The following is an 18,170-nucleotide window of genomic DNA, read 5'->3' as shown; positions in this document are numbered from 1 at the left end:
ATTTAAAAATTGCTTAATAAATGATTAAAATGTGTCATTTTAAAAAAGTAGTATGTCTTCTACTATTTTTAAAATTAAAATTTTTTTAACTTTTTTTGTTAATTTTTAATTTAATCCTTTAAATTTTTAATATTTCTATGGAAAACGTAGTATTTGCTTATAATGTATTGTTTCAAAAAGTAGTTTTTCTACTACTTTTTCTAAAATATTGATAAAACTTATTGTTTTGTTTTTGTTATTTAAAAAAGAGCTTAAAATTGATAAAAATGTGTAATTTTAAAAAAGTAGTATATCTACTACTATTTTAAAAATTTAAAATTTATAATTTTTTAGATAATTTTCATTAAAATATTTCGAATTCTCTAAATTTCTAAAGATAAAAGTAGTATTAGCTTAATATTATATCGTTTAAAAAAGTAGTATTTCTACTACTTTTACTAAAATCTTGGAAAAACTTATATTTTTGCTTTTGTTATTTAAAAATGGCTTAATATTGCTTAAAAATGCTAAAAATTTATGATTTTAAAAAAAGTAGTATTTCTATTACTATTTTTAAAATTGAACATTTGAATTTTTTTCCGCTAACTTTCAATAGAATTGACACTAAAATGCTAAAATTTAAGTTTTTAGATCTTCTTTACCTCTATTTTCTTAACATTTTTAAAATTTTTTTCTTAATTATGTTGTTTATTTCTAATAACTTGTATTTTTGTGTAAAAAAACTTTTTAGACCACCAAAAAGTATTATTAAATTTGAGTGTAATTATGACACTAATTATGCCCTTAAGTTTTTAACTAATATTGCTTTCGGAGTAAACTACAAAAATTGTGTTTTTTGTTTCAAGTTTCTTGGTAACAAAGAGAAAAAATCATGTTTTGCTTAACTTTAAAGCTTCTGTGTTTATAATTTTCGGCTTAAAACATAAAAGTTGTGTTGTTCTTTTAAGATGTAAGCTTTAGATTTTTAAGAAAAGATTATAATCTGTTTGAAATATGTTTTTTTCTTTTGAAAATTATAAACAAATTAGAGTTAATATTAGATAGTCAGTTCAAAATTTTAATTATTATTAATGATGGACGCTTGTAAAAACTATAATTTAATTATATATGGTTTAAAATAATTTAAATGATTTAGAAATTTTTAAAAATAAAATAAAAAAATAGATAAAATATGTCAAATTTCAAAGTAATTTTAATTTTTTTTATCACATTTTGGCTTGTGTTTTAAAAATTATCTTTATAGGTGTTTTTTGTGTCATTTCCTTCTCATTATCTCCATAAAAATTTTTAATGTCAGTGTGAAGTTGCAACCCCTTCTTATTTCTTATTTAATTTCTAAATTCTTTCTCTATAGAGACAAATGTTTATAAAATAAATTTACAACCATGTAAAAGTAAACATTACAAAAATATAAAAATAAACATTATTATTTATTCTAGTTCAATATTTATACTCGCTTACACCATAAAATACACAATGCGCCAGCCACACATACTACAGCAGACAAAGGCATACACATTAAACAAACACCAAAACTCATAAATGTGGCAGTAAAACTGCCACATCAAAGTCGGTTTTTTTTCAACATCCATATTATCTGTTGGAATTTTCACTCTTTTTATTATTTTTCCTTTTGTTTATTTTATTGATAAGCCCGCTAAATGTTAAACGTATTGTAGGTTCAAAAATTTTAACTGCAACGGACAAAAAAAAATATGTTGATGATAAATATCATCAACAAAGTGTTAAAAAGAGAAAAAAAAAAACCTATAAAATGATTATAAACGTCTGTGAGTCATAAATTATTAACAGAACTCGAAAAACAAAACAAATTTTAACGAGTTTAATATAAAAATATAGACAAATATTCATAACTAGCACAAATTAAGGGCAAAAAGTCAAAAAATACTCTATAATAGGAATTTAATTTTTTTTTTAATTTTTGTTTGCATTAAATAAAAAGCTCCTAATTTTCACTATAAAAGTTTAAAATAAGCAAAAAATTACGATTTTTAAAAAAGTAGTATTTTTACTACTTTTTCTAAAGTGTATAACTGCTAAAATCAGTTTTTGAAAAAAGTAGTATTTTTAATACTTTTTCAAAATTTGGTACTTTTTGGGGAAAAAAGTATAGAAATGATTAATTTTTTCATATAATGTTCATTACAAAGCAAAACTAATAGCTTTAAAACACTTTTAGAAAAAAGTAGTATTTTTACTACTTTTTATACATAAAGCTTAAAAATGATAATTTCTTTCAAAAAAATTGCTAGAAAATTTACAGAAAATTATATTTATTACATAATTTTGTTTACAAAGGCAACCAAAATGCTTAAAATCACTTTTGGAAAAAAGTAGTATATTTACTACTTTTTTAAAATTTTATAAAATATTGATTTTTTTAACTAAACCTTATAAAAAAAGAAATTTTGTAGAAAATTTACTGAAAACAACATTTATTTCATAATTTTCTTTATAAAGCATAATAAAATGCTTAAAATCACTTTTGGAAAAAGTAGTATTTCTACTACCTTTTCTTAATTTATAATTTTATAATTTTTTCCAACAAATTTGCTAGCAAAATTAACAGTAATTAATACTTATTTCATATCTTTCTTTATAATGGCAAGCAAAATGCTTAAAAAAGTAGTATTTTTAGTACTTTTTCTAAAACTTACAATATAATGATTTTTTCAAAGAATAGTGCAAAAATGCTAAAGAAGTACTTTTTTAAAATGAATGGTATTTTTAAAAAACGAAATCTTTTCAGTATTCAATAGAAAATTACAAAAATTTATTTAAATCACTTTTGAAAAAAAGTAGCATTTTTAGTACTTTTTTTTAGAAAATTTTTAAATTTAATAAATTTTACTTTGCATTTATGTGGAATTAAAGGAAAATGCTAAAAGTCGCTAAAATACAACTTTAGTTAGTTAGTTAGTTAGTTAGTTAGTCAGTTAGTTAGTTAGTTAGTTAGTTAGTTAGTTAGTAGTTAGTTAGTTAGTTAGTTAGTTAGTTAGTTAGTTTAGTTAGTTAGTTAGTTAGTTAGTAGTTAGTTAGTTAGTTAGTTAGTAGTTAGTTAGTTAGTTTAGTTAGTTAGTAGTTAGTTAGATAGTTAGATAGTTAGTTAGTTAGTTAGTTAGTTAGTTAGTTAGTTAGTTAGTTAGTTAGTTAGTTAGTAGTTAGTTAGTTAGTTAGTTAGTTAGTTAGTTAGTTAGTTAGTTAGTTAGTTAGTTAGTTAGTTAGTTAGTTAGTTAGTTAGTTAGTTAGTTAGTTAGTTAGTTAGTAGTTAGTTAGTTAGTTAGTTAGTTAGTTAGTTAGTTAGTAGTTAGTTAGTTAGTTAGTTAGTAGTTAGTTAGTTAGTTAGTTAGTTAGTTAGTTAGTTAGTTAGTAGTTAGTTAGTTAGTTAGTTAGTTAGTAGTTAGTTAGTTAGTTAGTAGTTAGTTAGTTAGTTAGTTAGTTAGTTAGTAGTTAGTTAGTTAGTTAGTTAGTTAGTTAGTTAGTTAGTTAGTTAGTTAGTTAGTTAGTTAGTTAGTTAGTTAGTTAGTTAGTTAGTTAGTTAGTTAGTTAGTTGCAAAATTACTATTTAAAAAAGTAGTATTTTTTTAACGCCAAAAAGTTCCTTTCAAAAATAGTAGCTTTTTTAGTACTTTTTTAGAAAATTGCCAAAATTCGTAAATTTTACATTGTGTTTATTAAGAATTAAAAAAAATGCTAAAATTTGCAAAAAAAAATACTATTTTTAAAAAAGTAGTATTTTTACTACCTTTTTTAAAATTGATAAATTTTTAAATTATTTAACATATTTTCATTAGAAATGAAAGCAAAGAGCTGAAAATCACAAAAAAGTACTATTTTGAAAAGTAGTATTTTTAGTACTTTTTTAAAAAAATTCCAAAAATTCATATTTTGCAACTTTTTTCAGCTTAAGATAAAAGCCTAATGCTAAAATCATAAAATATACTATTTTAAAAAAGAAGTATTTTTACTACTATTTTAAAAATTTGTTTTAAAATGCTTGTTTTTTAAGGGGTTTCCTTTATGGTTTAAATTTCCTTTTGGGTTTCTTTTCATGTTCAACTAACTAACAGTAGATTGAACTGGCATTATTTGTTTTATTTATAATTGAAAAAATCAACAATAACAATAAAATGAAATATTTATATTTAAACAACATAAATGTAAATAAAATTGAGAGCGCACATAATAATTGTGAAATAAAAGTTTAATAAATATTTTTAAATAAATAACAAATTTAAAGTCATTTAAAAGCATTTATAAAAATTTAACAACAAAGTTTTTTACACATTGTTTTGGTTAAATTAAACATTTTGTGATTGATAGGCAACACATATTTTTCCAGATTATTAAAAATTAATTAGTTTGTTTATTTTCTGCAATCACTCACTGCCCTGCCATTTCAAGCTGTCCTCTTTAACACTTTAAAGGGTTTTTGAAAATCCTCAACAGATCAGTTGTTATTTTTAACACACACACACTCTTGGTCTTATCAATTTTTTCTTTTTAGTTCCACCTCAGGTTGGGTAATTTCTTTAAAGAACTTCATACCTTTTTGCCTTTAACTCATTAAGTGTTTAAATGAAAATAAAATTAAGCAAAAACGAAAAAAAAAAATATCTTCTAAAGCTTTAAAAAGGCATTTGTTAAGCTGTCTGCACTTCATCAGACAACCAAACTCATCATATATAAAACATAACACACAACTTGTGTTTTTGCCATTATTTTTGCAACAATTTCAAACTCTCGTCATCATGCCTCATGTTGAACAGCCAACACAGGCATCTTGTGTTTCAAGTGTCTTGAAAAGAAAAAAAATGCTTAAAGTTTTGTGGCAATTTTCTTTAAACGTATTAAAGACTCTGGAAAAAATATAAAACAGAAAAACAGCATTGCAACACGCATATGCAACATGCCATTTATTGTCATCTTTGTTGTTGCAGCAGCAGTAACAGCAGCCAAGCAAACACAATACAAAACAAAAAAAGACAGACAGACGGACAGACAGACATACAAACAACTGGAAGGACGGACCGTTGGATAGACATTAACTCTCATATAATGGCCGGCCAGCAAGACGGAAAGACAGTAAAAGAAACTGCAGTCATTGTAAACAATTGACATTCACCGTGTTGTTGCTGCAGCAACAGCAGCAGCAGCAAAAGCAGAACCAGAAAACTTTAAACTGTTGCATTCAGCAATTTTTCTTTCTTGTTATTTCTTCTGTTTTGCCAGTGTCTTGGCCAGTGGTTGTCACAAAATTGGCCACGAAATTGTAAACTAGTTTTTTTTTCTTGCTTTTCTTTCTTTCCTGTTAGTTTTAGTATTTCTTTATATTTTTTTTTTTTCATTATCTTGTCGGGTTTTGCATTTAAAAACAATTTTTTTTTCTTTGCAAATTTTTTTTATGGAAATGATTGTCTTTTGTTTTTTTCTCTTCATGCACGTTTTTGAATTTATAGTTTCTTTGAATTATATAAAATGATTTTTTCCAGATTTTTACATTTTGTAATATTCTGGCAAATCGTGTGTGTGTTTGTGTATGTGTGTCATTATGTAAAGGCAGGTGCAATCTTTAAGTTCTCCATACTATTGGAAAAATAAAAATAAATTTCAAGATAAATTATGGCAGATAAACTACAAAAATAGTTTTAAAAAATCCAAATTGGAACAAAATTTTACAAAACTAAACAATTTATAACATAAAAATATGAAAAACTTGTTAAAAGAAAATAGTAGTATTTTCTACTACTTTTGTAAAAATCAAAATGGTTTTTAAAAATAGTAGTAGCATTTTTCTACTTTTTTAAAAATTAAAGAGAACCCGTGTGTCGGTCTGTCTGCCTCTCCGTCTATATGTTTGTTAAAATCAGTTTTTAGGAGACCCAGATATCTTCGGGGCCCAAATCTTCAACACTTCTATCAGTCGTGCTTTCGAGGAGTCTCCTATTAAAGACTAGACTATAGACTAGACTATAGACTACACTATAGACTAGACTATAGACTAGACTATAGACTAGACTATAGACTAGACTATAGTCGATAGTCTAGTTTATAGTCTTATCTATAGTCTAATCTATAGTTTGGCCTATACTCTAGTCGATAATCTAGTCTATAGTCTAGTCTATAGTCTAGTCTATAGTCTAGTCTATAGTCTAGTCTATAGTCTAGCCTATAGTCTAGTCTATAGTCTAGCCTATAGTCTAGTCTATAGTCTAGTCTATAGTCGAGCCTATAGTCTAGTCTATAGTCTAGTCTATAGTCTAGTCTATAGTCTAGTCTATAGTCTAGTAATATAGTCTAGTATATAGTCTAGTCCTATAGTCTAGTCTATAGTCTAGTCTATAGTCTAGTCTATAGTCTAGTCTATAGTCTAGTCTATAGTCTAGTCTATAGTCTAGTCTATAGTCTAGTCTATAGTCTAGTCTATAGTCTAGTCTATATTCTAGTCTATAGTCTAGTCGTCTAGTCTATAGTCTAGTCTATAGTCTAGTCTATAGTCTAGGTCTATAGTCTAGTCTATAGTCTAGTCTATAGTCTAGTCTATAGTCTAGTCTATAGTCTAGTCTATAGTCTAGTCTATAGTCTAGTCTATAGTCTAGTCTATAGTCTAGTCTATAGTCTAGTCTATAGTCTAGTCTATAGTCTAGTCTATAGTCTAGTCTCTAGTCTATAATCTAGTCTATAGTCTAGTCTCTAGTCTATAATCTAGTCTATAGTCCAGTTTATAGTCTAGTCTATAGGTCTATTCTATGGTCTAGTCTATAGTCTATCTATAGTCTAATCTATAGTCTATTCTATAATCCAGTCTATAGTCTAGACTATAGTGTAGTCTAACGTTTATTAATGTAGTGGTATTTTGACTACTTTTTCTACATTACGAAAAACTTTTCAATTAAAATAGTTTATGAACCAAAAAAGAAAATCGAAAAACTTTCCCTAAAACTGTAAATTTAGTTGTAGTTGTGGGGCACAAGAAAACAAAAATGTTGCCGAAAAAATTTAAATTATACAACTTTTTAAATTCTATTTCTTATAAAAAAGGACACAGAAACAGTTTTTTTTACCATTTTTTTGATACTCTATTTATATAAAACAAGGATGAAAATATAAATAAAAGTTTTAACATCTGCATGTGTTGTTACAGTGTTGTGCCCAACAACTCTTTGTTTTGAACAACTCTACCAACACCAGCAGCAGTGAAAAGAAGCCTTTATTTTTCACTTTATTAAGGGCTGCCTCAAAAATGAAACAAAAACTAACCATCAACTTTTGTTGACAAACCCTTCAGGCCAACACAGGATACAATACATAACTATAGAGGTAAACTCAAACAAATATACACCTACACACACACACACACACCCACACCTATAAACAACTCAATGTAAAGACTCAACAACAACACCAGTAATAACACCAGTAACAACACCACCAACAACAACAGCAACTAAGTACTTGGGAGTATAAAATACCTCCAAGGTATGTTGTTGTAAACTACCTTAACAAACGTCAACAGCATTAATTATTATGTATGTGAAAGGAATTTCTCTATAAATGAAAAAAGAGAGGAAGAGTTACAGTGTGAATGTGTTAAAGTTATGTATATGTGTATGTGTGTTTATGTAAACTTTATGAATAAAAGGATCAACTTGTTACAATGTTTGTGTGTACGCACACACATTTACAACCAGGACATTATTAGTTAAGTGTCCTATAAAAAAAAGTAACAACTAACAAAAAGGGGTAGCAGAAGAGTGTAAAAAAAACCTTTAAACACACACTATAAATTCATCTACTATGATGATATTGTATAGCAAACAGCAACATTTCTAGCATAAAATGAAAATGTTATAGAGTGTGAATAAATGAGATTTTTTCACTAACATTCATACCTCCTCCCAGCTTCCCTAACTATCTTGTGTAACTTATCTGTCCCTATTTAGTTCTACAGGAAATATTCAAATTACTAAACAGTAAGTGAAAATTTTAATAGAAACAAATAGAAAGGAAGAATTAAACTGAAAAGTACTTTTTTAAAAAAAATAGCATTTTTGGTACTTTTTTAAAAAAAGACTATAATTTGGTACTTCTTTGGAAAAAAATACATATATAACGTATTCTGTCCGTCCGTCTGTTGGACTGACTGTCTGTCTGCCTGCATGTTTGTTGTACTTGCTTGTTTATAAAAACAAAGCAGAACAGGAACAACAAGTTCGAATGAAGCCTGTGCTGTTATTGTTCGGAAACATGAAATTAAGCATGAAGGTCCCGTAGTAAATGGGAACCTATAAAAAGGGACTTTTTGGTACTTTTTCGTTATGCAAAAGGTAGTTTTTGAATGTAGAGCCCGGAGTAAGTGAGAACATATAAAAGCAGACTTCACCTAGCTTCTTGAGAAGGGTATATGTACATATACACGTTTTTCATTCCATTTGTAATTTTCCGAGCCTATATGTACATATGAAGGTATGTCTGTCTGTCCAACCCTCTGTCTGTCTGTCCGTCCGTCTATATGTTTGTTGTACTCCCCTTTTTATAAAAACAAAGCAGAGCTGAAACAACACGTTCGAATCAAGCTGTGTGCTATAAAAGGAGACTTTTTGGTACTTTTTCGTACTTCAAAAGGTACTTTTAGAATTTTCTGTAATATTGAACCTAGAAATCGGAAATTAAGCATGTAGAGCCCGAAGTAAGTCAGATGCAATAAAAGGGGACTTTTAGTTAGTAGTTAGTTAGTTAGTTAGTTAGTTAGTTAGTAGTTAGTTAGTTAGTTAGTGAGTTAGTTAGTTAGTTAGTTAGTTAGTTAGTTAGTTAGTTAGTTAGTAGTAGTTAGTTAGTTAGTTAGTTAGTGTTAGTTAGTTAGTTAGTTAGTTAGTTAGTTAGTTAGTAGTTAGTTAGTTAGTTAGTTAGTTAGTAGTTAGTTAGTTAGTTAGTTAGTTAGTTAGTTAGTTAGTAGTTAGTTAGTTAGTTAGTTAGTTAGTTTAGTTAGTTAGTTAGTTAGTTAGTTAGTAGTTAGTAGTTAGTTAGTTAGTAGTTAGTTAGTTAGTTAGTTAGTTAGTTAGTTAGTTAGTTAGTTAGTTAGTAGTTAGTTAGTTAGTTAGTTAGTTAGTTAGTAGTTAGTTAGTTAGTTAGTTAGTTAGTTAGTAGTTAGTTAGTAGTAGTTAGTTAGTTAGTTAGTTAGTTAGTAGTTAGTTAGTTAGTTAGTTAGTTATTAGTTGAGTTAGTTAGTTAGGTAGTTAGTTAGTTAGTAGTTAGTTAGTAGTTAGTTAGTTAGTAGTTAGTTAGTTAGTTAGTTAGTTAGTTAGTTAGTTAGTTGTAGTTAGTCGTTAGTTAGTTAGTTAGAGTTAGTTAGTAGTTAGTTAGTTAGTTAGTTAGTAGTTAGTTAGTTAAGTTAGTTAGTTAGTAGTTAGTTAGTAGTAGTTAGTTAGTTAGTTAGTTAGTTAGTAGTTAGTTAGTAGTTAGTTAGTTAGTAGTTAGTTAGTTAGTTAGTTAGTTAGGTAGTTAGTAGTTAGTTAGTTAGTTAGTTAGTTAGTTAGTTAGTTCGTTCGTTAGTTCGTTAGTTAGTTCGTTAGTTCGTAGTTAGTTCGTTAGTTAGTTAGTTCGTTCGTTCGTTCGTTCGTTAGTTCGTTAGTTAGTTAGTTAGTTAGTTAGTTAGTTAGTTAGTTAGTTAGTTAATTAGTGAGCGTGCGTGAGTGATAGTGAGTGAGTTTTTGAGCGAGAGAGTGAGTGAGTGAGTGAGAGTGAGTTATTGAGGGAGAGTGAGTGAGTAAGTATGAGTTTTTGAGAGACTGAGAGAAAATCTTATCAAATTATATATATATAGCTCCATTTTGTACTTCTGGTTCTCCATTTTTAGCCCTTTACTTTTGTCACATACTTTAACCAATCCAGTTGTTTTATTATTCATTTCAGTGTTTGGTTGTTAAGTATGTTCAAAGTACATATAAATTTGTGTCTCCTATCATGAATTCTAAGTATTTTTCTATACTTAACAAGTGATATGTGGGAGTTTCTAAAGGTTTTCCTTTTAGTTATTTGTTTGTTTTCTTTTTACCTTGTGGTATGTTACATTTAAGTCTCAGTTCAGTTGAGTTACTTACAACACTAAACAAATACAAGCACACTAAAAAAAATAAGTTTCCATAGAGTTCATTTTGTAACTAAAGAGTAAAGGACAGACGGACGGATGGATGGACAGACAGACAGTCATTGCAGTTACATTTGTAGATTTATATGTAGAACATATAAATTACAGACAAATACTCTGTTTCAGTTACACATACAAGCAATTACAGAAATTTTTGTCATACATAGAATACAGAGAAAAAAAGGTTATTTAAAGCACACAGAGAAAAGCTCTATAAATGGGACGGAAGGATAAAATGGAAGTTTCTGTAACAATTTTAACGCAATTTTTATTAGAAATGGCTAGAATATAGTCAGTCTATAGTCCTGGCTATGGTCAGTCTACAGGCCAGACTATAGTCAGTCTATAGTTTAGATTATAGTCAGTCTATGTTTCAGACTATAGGGAATGTATATTACAGACTATTCTCAATATATATTCCTGACTATAGTAAATCTACAGTCTATATATAGTCCAGACTTTAAGCAGTCTATTGGCGAGACTATAATTTGTCTAAATTTTATCTAATTTGTCTTATATATCCTTTGTTACTTGGTTAAAACTTAAACTATAATTAAATAAGCAGATGGACGGACACACGGACTTTTAAAATGAACCCTAATGAATGGAAAACAATCTCATAATAAAATACATATAGACATGGAGAAAAAAATATTTCTTGAAAATTAAATAAATGTGGAAAATTTTCATAATATTAGTAAACGTCGCATACACATATTTGAAAGATATGAAAAATAATATAAATTTAGTTTTTTCCCATTTTTTTGTAGCAATACAAGTGGTATGAAGTTGTTTAAGTTTTTTGTACAATTTTATTTTAAGTATCTCTCCATTAAGGGAGTCCTTTACAACTAGAATGACACAATTTTCAGAAAACAAAAAAAAAAATACTCTAGTTTTTGTTTGTTCATAACATTTCCAACAAACTGTTGTGTGAATATTTGCCAGGGAATTGATAAAAAAGTTGATATGTTTATGTTGTATAAAAAGGATATTTTATACAGTTGTGTACGAAAAATCACCAGTACATGATGTCATAGTATTTGTTGTACATGTGTGTGTGTGTTTATATCAAGGATGTTTTTTGTTGTGTTCCGTATCATGATGTCAAGTGTTTGTTCCATGAACTTGTTCTCACTAAATTATTTAGTTTTTTTTCTTTACTTTGTCTCATAAATATTTCATGAATAAGTGGGAGCATATAAAAGAGAGAAATACAGAGGGGTAAAGGATAACTGGTGTCACATGTTTTGATCTTAACTCATTCTTTTTTTGGGAAAAATTGTAAAATTATTAAACTCAAAGAAAAGCAATAGATTTTGCTTAAAATGTTATTCCATAAAGCTTCAACTCTTTAAAACTTCTATAGTCTAGTCTATAGTCTAGTCTATAGTCTAGTGTATAGTCTAGTTTATAGTCTAGTGTATAGTCTAGTCTATAGTCTAGTCTATAGTCTAGTCTATAGTCTAGTCTATAGTCTAGTCTATAGTCTAGTCTATAGTCTAGTCTATAGTCTAGTCTATAGGTCTAGTCTATAGTCTAGTCTATAGTCTAGTCTATAGTCTAGTCTATAGTCTAGTCTATAGTCTAGTCTCTAGTCTAGTCTATAGTCTGTCTATAGTCTAGTCTCTAGTCGAGTCTATAGTTAGTCTATAGTCTAGTCTATGAGTCTAGTCTATAGTCTAGTCTCTAGTCTAGTCTATAGTCTAGTCTATAGTTGTCTATAGTCTAGTCTATAGTCTAGTCTATAGTCTAGTCTATAGTCTAGTCTATAGTCTAGTCTATAGTCTAGTCATAGTCTATATAGTCTAGTCTATAGTCTAGTCTATAGTCTAGTCTATAGTCTAGTCTATAGTCTAGTCTATAGTCTAGGATATCTATAGTCTAGTCTATAGTCTAGTCTATAGTCTAGTCTATAGTCTAGTCTATAGTCTAGTCTATAGTCTAGTCTATAGTCTAGTCTATAGTCTAGTCTATAGTCTAGTCTATAGTCTAGTCTATAGTCTAGTCTATAGTCTAGTCTATAGTCTAGTCTATAGTCTAGTCTATAGTCTAGTCTATAGTCTAGTCTATAGTCTAGTCTATAGTCTAGTCTATAGTCTAGTCTATAGTCTAGTCTATAGTCTAGTCTATAGTCTAGTCTATAGTCTAGTCTATAGTCTAGTCTATAGTCTAGTCTATAGTCTAGTCTATAGTCTAGTCTATAGTCTAGTCTATAGTCTAGTCTATAGTCTAGTCTATAGTCTAGTCTATAGTCTAGTCTATAGTCTAGTCTATAGTCTAGTCTATAGTCTAGTCTATAGTCTAGTCTATAGTCTAGTCTATAGTCTAGTCTATAGTCTAGTCTATAGTCTAGTCTATAGTCTAGTCTATAGTCTAGTCTATAGTCTAGTCTATAGTCTAGTCTATAGTCTAGTCTATAGTCTAGTCTATAGTCTAGTCTATAGTCTAGTCTATAGTCTAGTCTATAGTCTAGTCTATAGTCTAGTCTATAGTCTAGTCTATAGTCTAGTCTATAGTCTAGTCTATAGTATAGTCTATAGTCTAGTCTATAGTCTAGTCTATAGTCTAGTCTATAGTCTAGTCTATAGTCTAGTCTATAGTCTAGTCTATATCTAGTCTATAGTCTAGTCTATAGTCTAGTCTATAGTCTAGTCTATAGTCTAGTCTATAGTCTAGTCTATAGTCTAGTCATAGTCTAGTCTATAGTCTAGTCTATAGTCTAGTCTATAGTCTAGTCTATAGTCTAGTCTATAGTCTAGTCTATAGTCTAGTCTATATCTAGTCTATAGTCTAGTCTATAGTCTATTCTATAGTCTAGTCTATAGTCTAGTCTATAGTCTAGTCTATAGTCTAGTCTATAGTCTAGTCTATAGTCTGGTCTATAGTCTAGTCTATAGTCTAGTCTATAGTCTAGTCTATAGCCTAGTCTATAGTCTAGTCTATAGTCTAGTCTATAGTCTAGTCTATAGTCTAGTCTATAGTCTAGTCTATAGACTAGTCTATAGTCTAGTCTATAGTCTAGTCTATAGTCTAGTCTATAGTCTAGTCTATAGTCTAGTCTATAGTCTAGTCTATAGTCTAGTCTATAGTCTAGTCTATAGTCTAGTCTATAGTCTAGTCTATAGTCTAGTCTATAGTCTAGTCTATAGTCTAGTCTATAGTCTAGTCTATAGTCTAGTCTATAGTCTATAGTCTAGTCTATAGTCTAGTCTATAGTCTATAGTCTAGTCTATAGTCTAGGCTATAGTCTAGTCTATAGTCTAGTCCATAGTCTAGTCTATAGTCTAGTCTATAGTCTAGTCCATAGGCTAGTCTATAGTCTAGTCTATAGTCTAGTCCATAGGCTAGTCTATAGTCTAGTCTATAGTCTAGTCTATAGTCTAGTCTAGTCTAGTCTATAGTCTAGTCTATAGTCTAGTCTATAGTCTAGTCTATAGTCTAGTCTAGTCTAGTCTAGTCTAGTCTAGTCTATAGTCTAGTCTAGACTCTAGTCTATAGTCTGGGCTATAGTCTAGTCTATAGTCTAGTCTATAGTCTGGTCTATAGTCTAGTCTATAGTCTAGTCTATAGTCTAAATTGTCCATGCCTGTGCTCTAGAGTTTTCATTTCCATCTTAAATTATTGACATTTAATTAAAACTAATTTATTTCAACAGATCTGATGTCACTTTTATTTATAAACTCTTTCTCAAAAACAAATGACAGTTTTATGTCTTCGACAGAAAACTGTTGTTTATTAAGCTCACATGTAGATAAAATAATTATATAATAAAAATGTTTTATTATAGATCACAAATATACATAACAAAACATCTTAACCACGCGCAACTACCCCCTCATCTATCTTTAGTAAAAACCCGCTGAAAACCGCTTAATTGTGGCAAAGTGTCTCAGTGAAATAACTTAACGATCATCATTTCCCTGCCTATTTCTTTTACAGCATAATCAGCGTTGTGTTTGTTTTTATTACTTTTAAAAGTTTCTTCTTAGATTTTATTACTTTTAAGAGTAAATTAAGCCATTATTTAAGTATTTTGTTTGTAGTTTAATCTACCTCCTTGCGTCTGTCTTTCCCTCTAAGTCTTGTTACAATTGTTTGTGTTTTTTTTTTCATTTTTCTTTTGAACTGGTTTTCGTGTGTTTGTTAATAAACATAATTTTCTGTTTCTGCAATTGTCATGGTTAATGAAGAGTTTAAAATTTTCTAGATAAAAAGATCTTTTAAACTTGATAATAATGTTGCCGCAGATACATATTACACTTGAAATCTAAAGACAAATGTTTTTCGTTTATTATTTAATAGTTTTGTGTGTTTAGTTTTTTTTTCTAGGAATTTTAAAAAATTTCCAGAAATGTTATATAAACTAAATGTTTAGCTACTGGTTTTTTGGTAAAAATAAACAACAACATAAAGTTGTAATAAGACTTGACCAAATTGTTACAAAAACCATACTAATTTTTACTTATAAGAGCTGTATAAAACAAGTTTTTAAAGAAAAAGTAATAAGTAATGCTTTTTAGAACTATTTAAAAAAAGTTTATTAAAGCTTTTCAAAGTTTTTTTTTAACAGAAAAGCTCATTAGACTGTAAGAGCTTTTTAGCAAAAAAGTTTTTAAAGCTTTTTTGACAAAACCCTTTTAAAATGTTTAAACTTTTTTAATAAAAAAACTTTTTTAAGTTTTTTAATAAAAAGCTTTAATATAAAGCTTTTTACAGGTTTTTTAATAAAAATGTTTTTAAACCTTTTCTGATAAAAATTTTAGAAAAGTTTTTTCAGTTTTTTTATTAAAAGCTTTTAAAAATTTCATCAATAAAATATCTTTTTAAAGCTTTAAAATTTGTTGATGTTTTTTTATTATAATTTTTTTTTGTTTTAAGTTGTCTTAAAAGCTTTTTAAAGTTTTATTTTCTTAAATTGTTAAAGCTTATTTTAAGCTTTTTTAATAAAAATAATGGTTAATAAACAAGTAAACAGCTTTAATAAAAATCTTTTTAATAAGAATCATTGTTTAAAAAAGCGTTTCAAGTGAAAAAAATTAAATTATTCTTAAAGAAGCTTTTTAAAAGTTTAACAGATTTTTTCATAAAAAGCTTTGTACAGCTTTTTAATAAAAAGCTTTGTAGAGCATTTTAAATTAAAAGTTTTGTAGAGCTTATTTATAGAAAGCTCTGTACAGCTTTTTATTAAAAAGCTTTTTAGAGCTTTTTAAATAACAAGCTTTGTGGAGCTTTTTAATTAAAAAGCTTCGTAGAGCTTTTGCACTTAATTCTTTATATAACAGTTTAATAAAAATCTTTTGAAGATCTTACTGATACAATTTTTGCAGAGCTTTTTTAATAACAATCTTTGTAGAGCTTCTCAAATAAAATCTTCGCAGAGCTTTTTTTAATAAAAGTCTTTGTAGAGCTTTTTTTCATAAAAACATTATTTTTGTAGAGCTTTTTGTATACAATGCTTTATACAACATTTTGATTAAAAAAGCTTGTAGAGTTTTCTAACAAAAAAAATTCAGTTTTAGAGCTTTTTATCAAAAAATTTTGTCGAAGCTTTTATAATAAAAATCTTTGTGGAGCTTTTTTAATATAATGCTTTGTATAAAAGTAAAAAAAAACCTAAAAGAGCTTTTTGTATTAAAAGTTTATTAGAGTGTCTTCTTTTAAAAGCTCTTGAGAGCTTTTTTTATAAGCTTTTCTCATTTTGTGTTTAAGTCATTGAAGAGTATTTTTTAAAAAATGCTTTTGAGAGCTTTCTCTTTTAAAAGCTTTTTTTATTTAAAAACTTATTAAAGATTTTTCATATTAAAAGATTTTTTGTTAATATTCTATTAAAGCTTTTCTTATTACAAAACACCATTACAGATATTTCCTATAAAAATCATTGTAGAGCTTTTTGTAATAAAAGCTTTTGAGAACATTCTCCTTTTTTCCGCAGCTTTTCGTATTAGAAAAATTATTAATAATGTATAATACTAAAACTTTTCAGAGCTTTTGTATGAAAAGCTTTTCGAATCATCTTCTATTAAAGATTTTTGGGAGCTTTCTCTTTTATAAGTTATTTTTCATTTAAAAAAATATTAGTAAAGATTTTTTCTATTAAAATGATTATTGAACTTTATGTAATAAAAGCTTTTTAGGTCGGCCTTTGAAAGCTTTCTTTTTTTATTAGTTCTCAAAATTGTTTAAATTTATTGTTAATTTTTGTATTATTCTCTCTCTTTCAGGTGACATTCTTTCCGGAGTGTGTTTTGTGGGTCAATTAGACACCCATTCCCTGGGTGTTTTTCTCATCATACCTTTGTGTATATATCTGTCAATTGGAGCTCTCTTCCTTTTAGCTGGTTTCGTCTCACTCTTTCGCATACGCACCGTCATGAAGACCGATGGCAAACGTACTGATAAATTAGAACGCTTAATGATGCGTATAGGTTTCTTTTCGGGTCTCTTCATCTTACCCGCTCTAGGCTATTTGGGATGCTTATTCTATGAATACTATAACTTCGATGAATGGATGATACAATGGCATCGCGATATCTGTAAACCTTTCTCAATACCTTGCCCCCTGCCACGACCAGATGGTTCTGAGTCAAGGCCTATTTTCCAGATTTATATGGTCAAATATTTGTGTTCAATGCTAGTGGGTGTTACCTCAAGTGTGTGGCTGTATTCGAGTAAGACGGTGGTGAGTTGGCGTAACTTTGTGGAGAGACTGCAGGGTAAAGAGACGAGAACTCGAGGGCAGGCATATGTGTAAGTTAGTTTTAAGCTGCAGCAAATTTGAAAAGAAATTTTAAAAATTATAAATGTGAAAGTATGACAAGAACAAAAGAAAAACTATTAAAAATAAGTTAAGTGATGTGTTTATAATAATTGTATAAAAAAAATAATTGACAAAAATTATAAAATTAAAATAACAAAATGTGACCACAAAGCAATTGAGTGCTCAAAATATTATTTTTTTTTCGTTAAAAGTTAAAAAATAAAATGATCTAGTAATAATATAGGTTTAAAGTGTATAAACTTTAAACAAACACTCTTAAGCTTTGAGTGGAAAACAACCAAAATTTAGTATTCAAAAAAGGGTGTTAGATTATCATTAGTAAAAGGTTTTGAAAATTGACAAAATATTACTGAGATACTCCACCTTTTGCCAAACCCTTTTATTATTTTGTAATATTATTTAACTATAATTTTAAGTTAAACAAAATATATTTGCTTAATTGTTTTTAAATTTATTTTATTTTTTAAATTTATCATCATGAGTAAAAAAGCTTTACATGTGCCCTACATTATAAGTTGAATACAAATAGTTTTAAAACAAACATAAACTAAAACTCTCATTACATTTTAAAGAAATTTTCTTTTCAAGAAAATCTTGCTTTTCTTTTTAATTTTTTAATTTAAGTTCAATTTTTTCTTTTGTTTCCATTTTTAAAGTCTGTAACACCAAGTCCTTCCTCCATGTGCTAAAAAAAATTAACTAAAATAAACAATAATAATACAAAAAATCGTTAAAACTTTAATTTCATTTAATTTTTAAGTAATTTTAGTATCAACAAAAAAAACCAACAAACATCTATTTTAATTTGTTAAGCTTTAGTTTTTAAGAAATTGTTAAGAAAACTAAATTTTGTATAAATAATAATTTTTATTTAAATTATATTTACTATAAAAAAAGAGAAAAGGATTTTAAAAGTGAACAATAGAAGCAAAAAGCACAAATTATGTAAAAAATCTAATTCTGTACTAATTCTGTTCTAGTTCAGTTCTAGTTCAGTTTTAGTTCTGTTCTAGTTCTGTTCCAGTTCTGTTCTAGTTCTGTTCTAGTTCTGTTCTAGTTCTGTTCTAGTTCTGTTCTAGTTATGTTCTAGTTCTGTTCTAGTTCTGTTCTAGTTCTGTTCTAGTTCAGTTCTAGTTCAGTTCTAGTTCAGTTCAGTTCTAGTTCAGTTCTAGTTCAGTTCTACTTCTGTCTAGTTCTGTTCTAGTTCATGTTCTAGTTCAG

At 27.5% G+C, this 18,170-nt stretch overlaps 1 protein-coding gene across 1 annotated transcript; it reads left to right on the top strand.

Moving 5' to 3' along the window:
• Window positions 1-16,392: 16,392 nt before the first annotated feature.
• Window positions 16,393-17,504, top strand: LOC119610939 (frizzled-like; the record flags this gene model as incomplete). The annotated part of the gene is made up of 1 exon (XM_037966362.1): window positions 16,393-17,504. A coding segment is annotated over one exon (530 nt), but the record flags the coding sequence as incomplete, so codon positions are not given.
• Window positions 17,505-18,170: the final 666 nt, after the last annotated feature.

This window comes from Lucilia sericata, unplaced genomic scaffold (genome assembly GCF_015586225.1).
Source record: "Lucilia sericata isolate MDLA Ls3-8-SP2 unplaced genomic scaffold, ASM1558622v1 Contig001316F_arrow, whole genome shotgun sequence".
NCBI classification, from domain to species: Eukaryota; Metazoa; Arthropoda; class Insecta; order Diptera; family Calliphoridae; genus Lucilia; species Lucilia sericata.
Note: the sequence above shows the minus strand (reverse complement) of the source record. Positions and strands in the feature narration are given on the sequence as shown.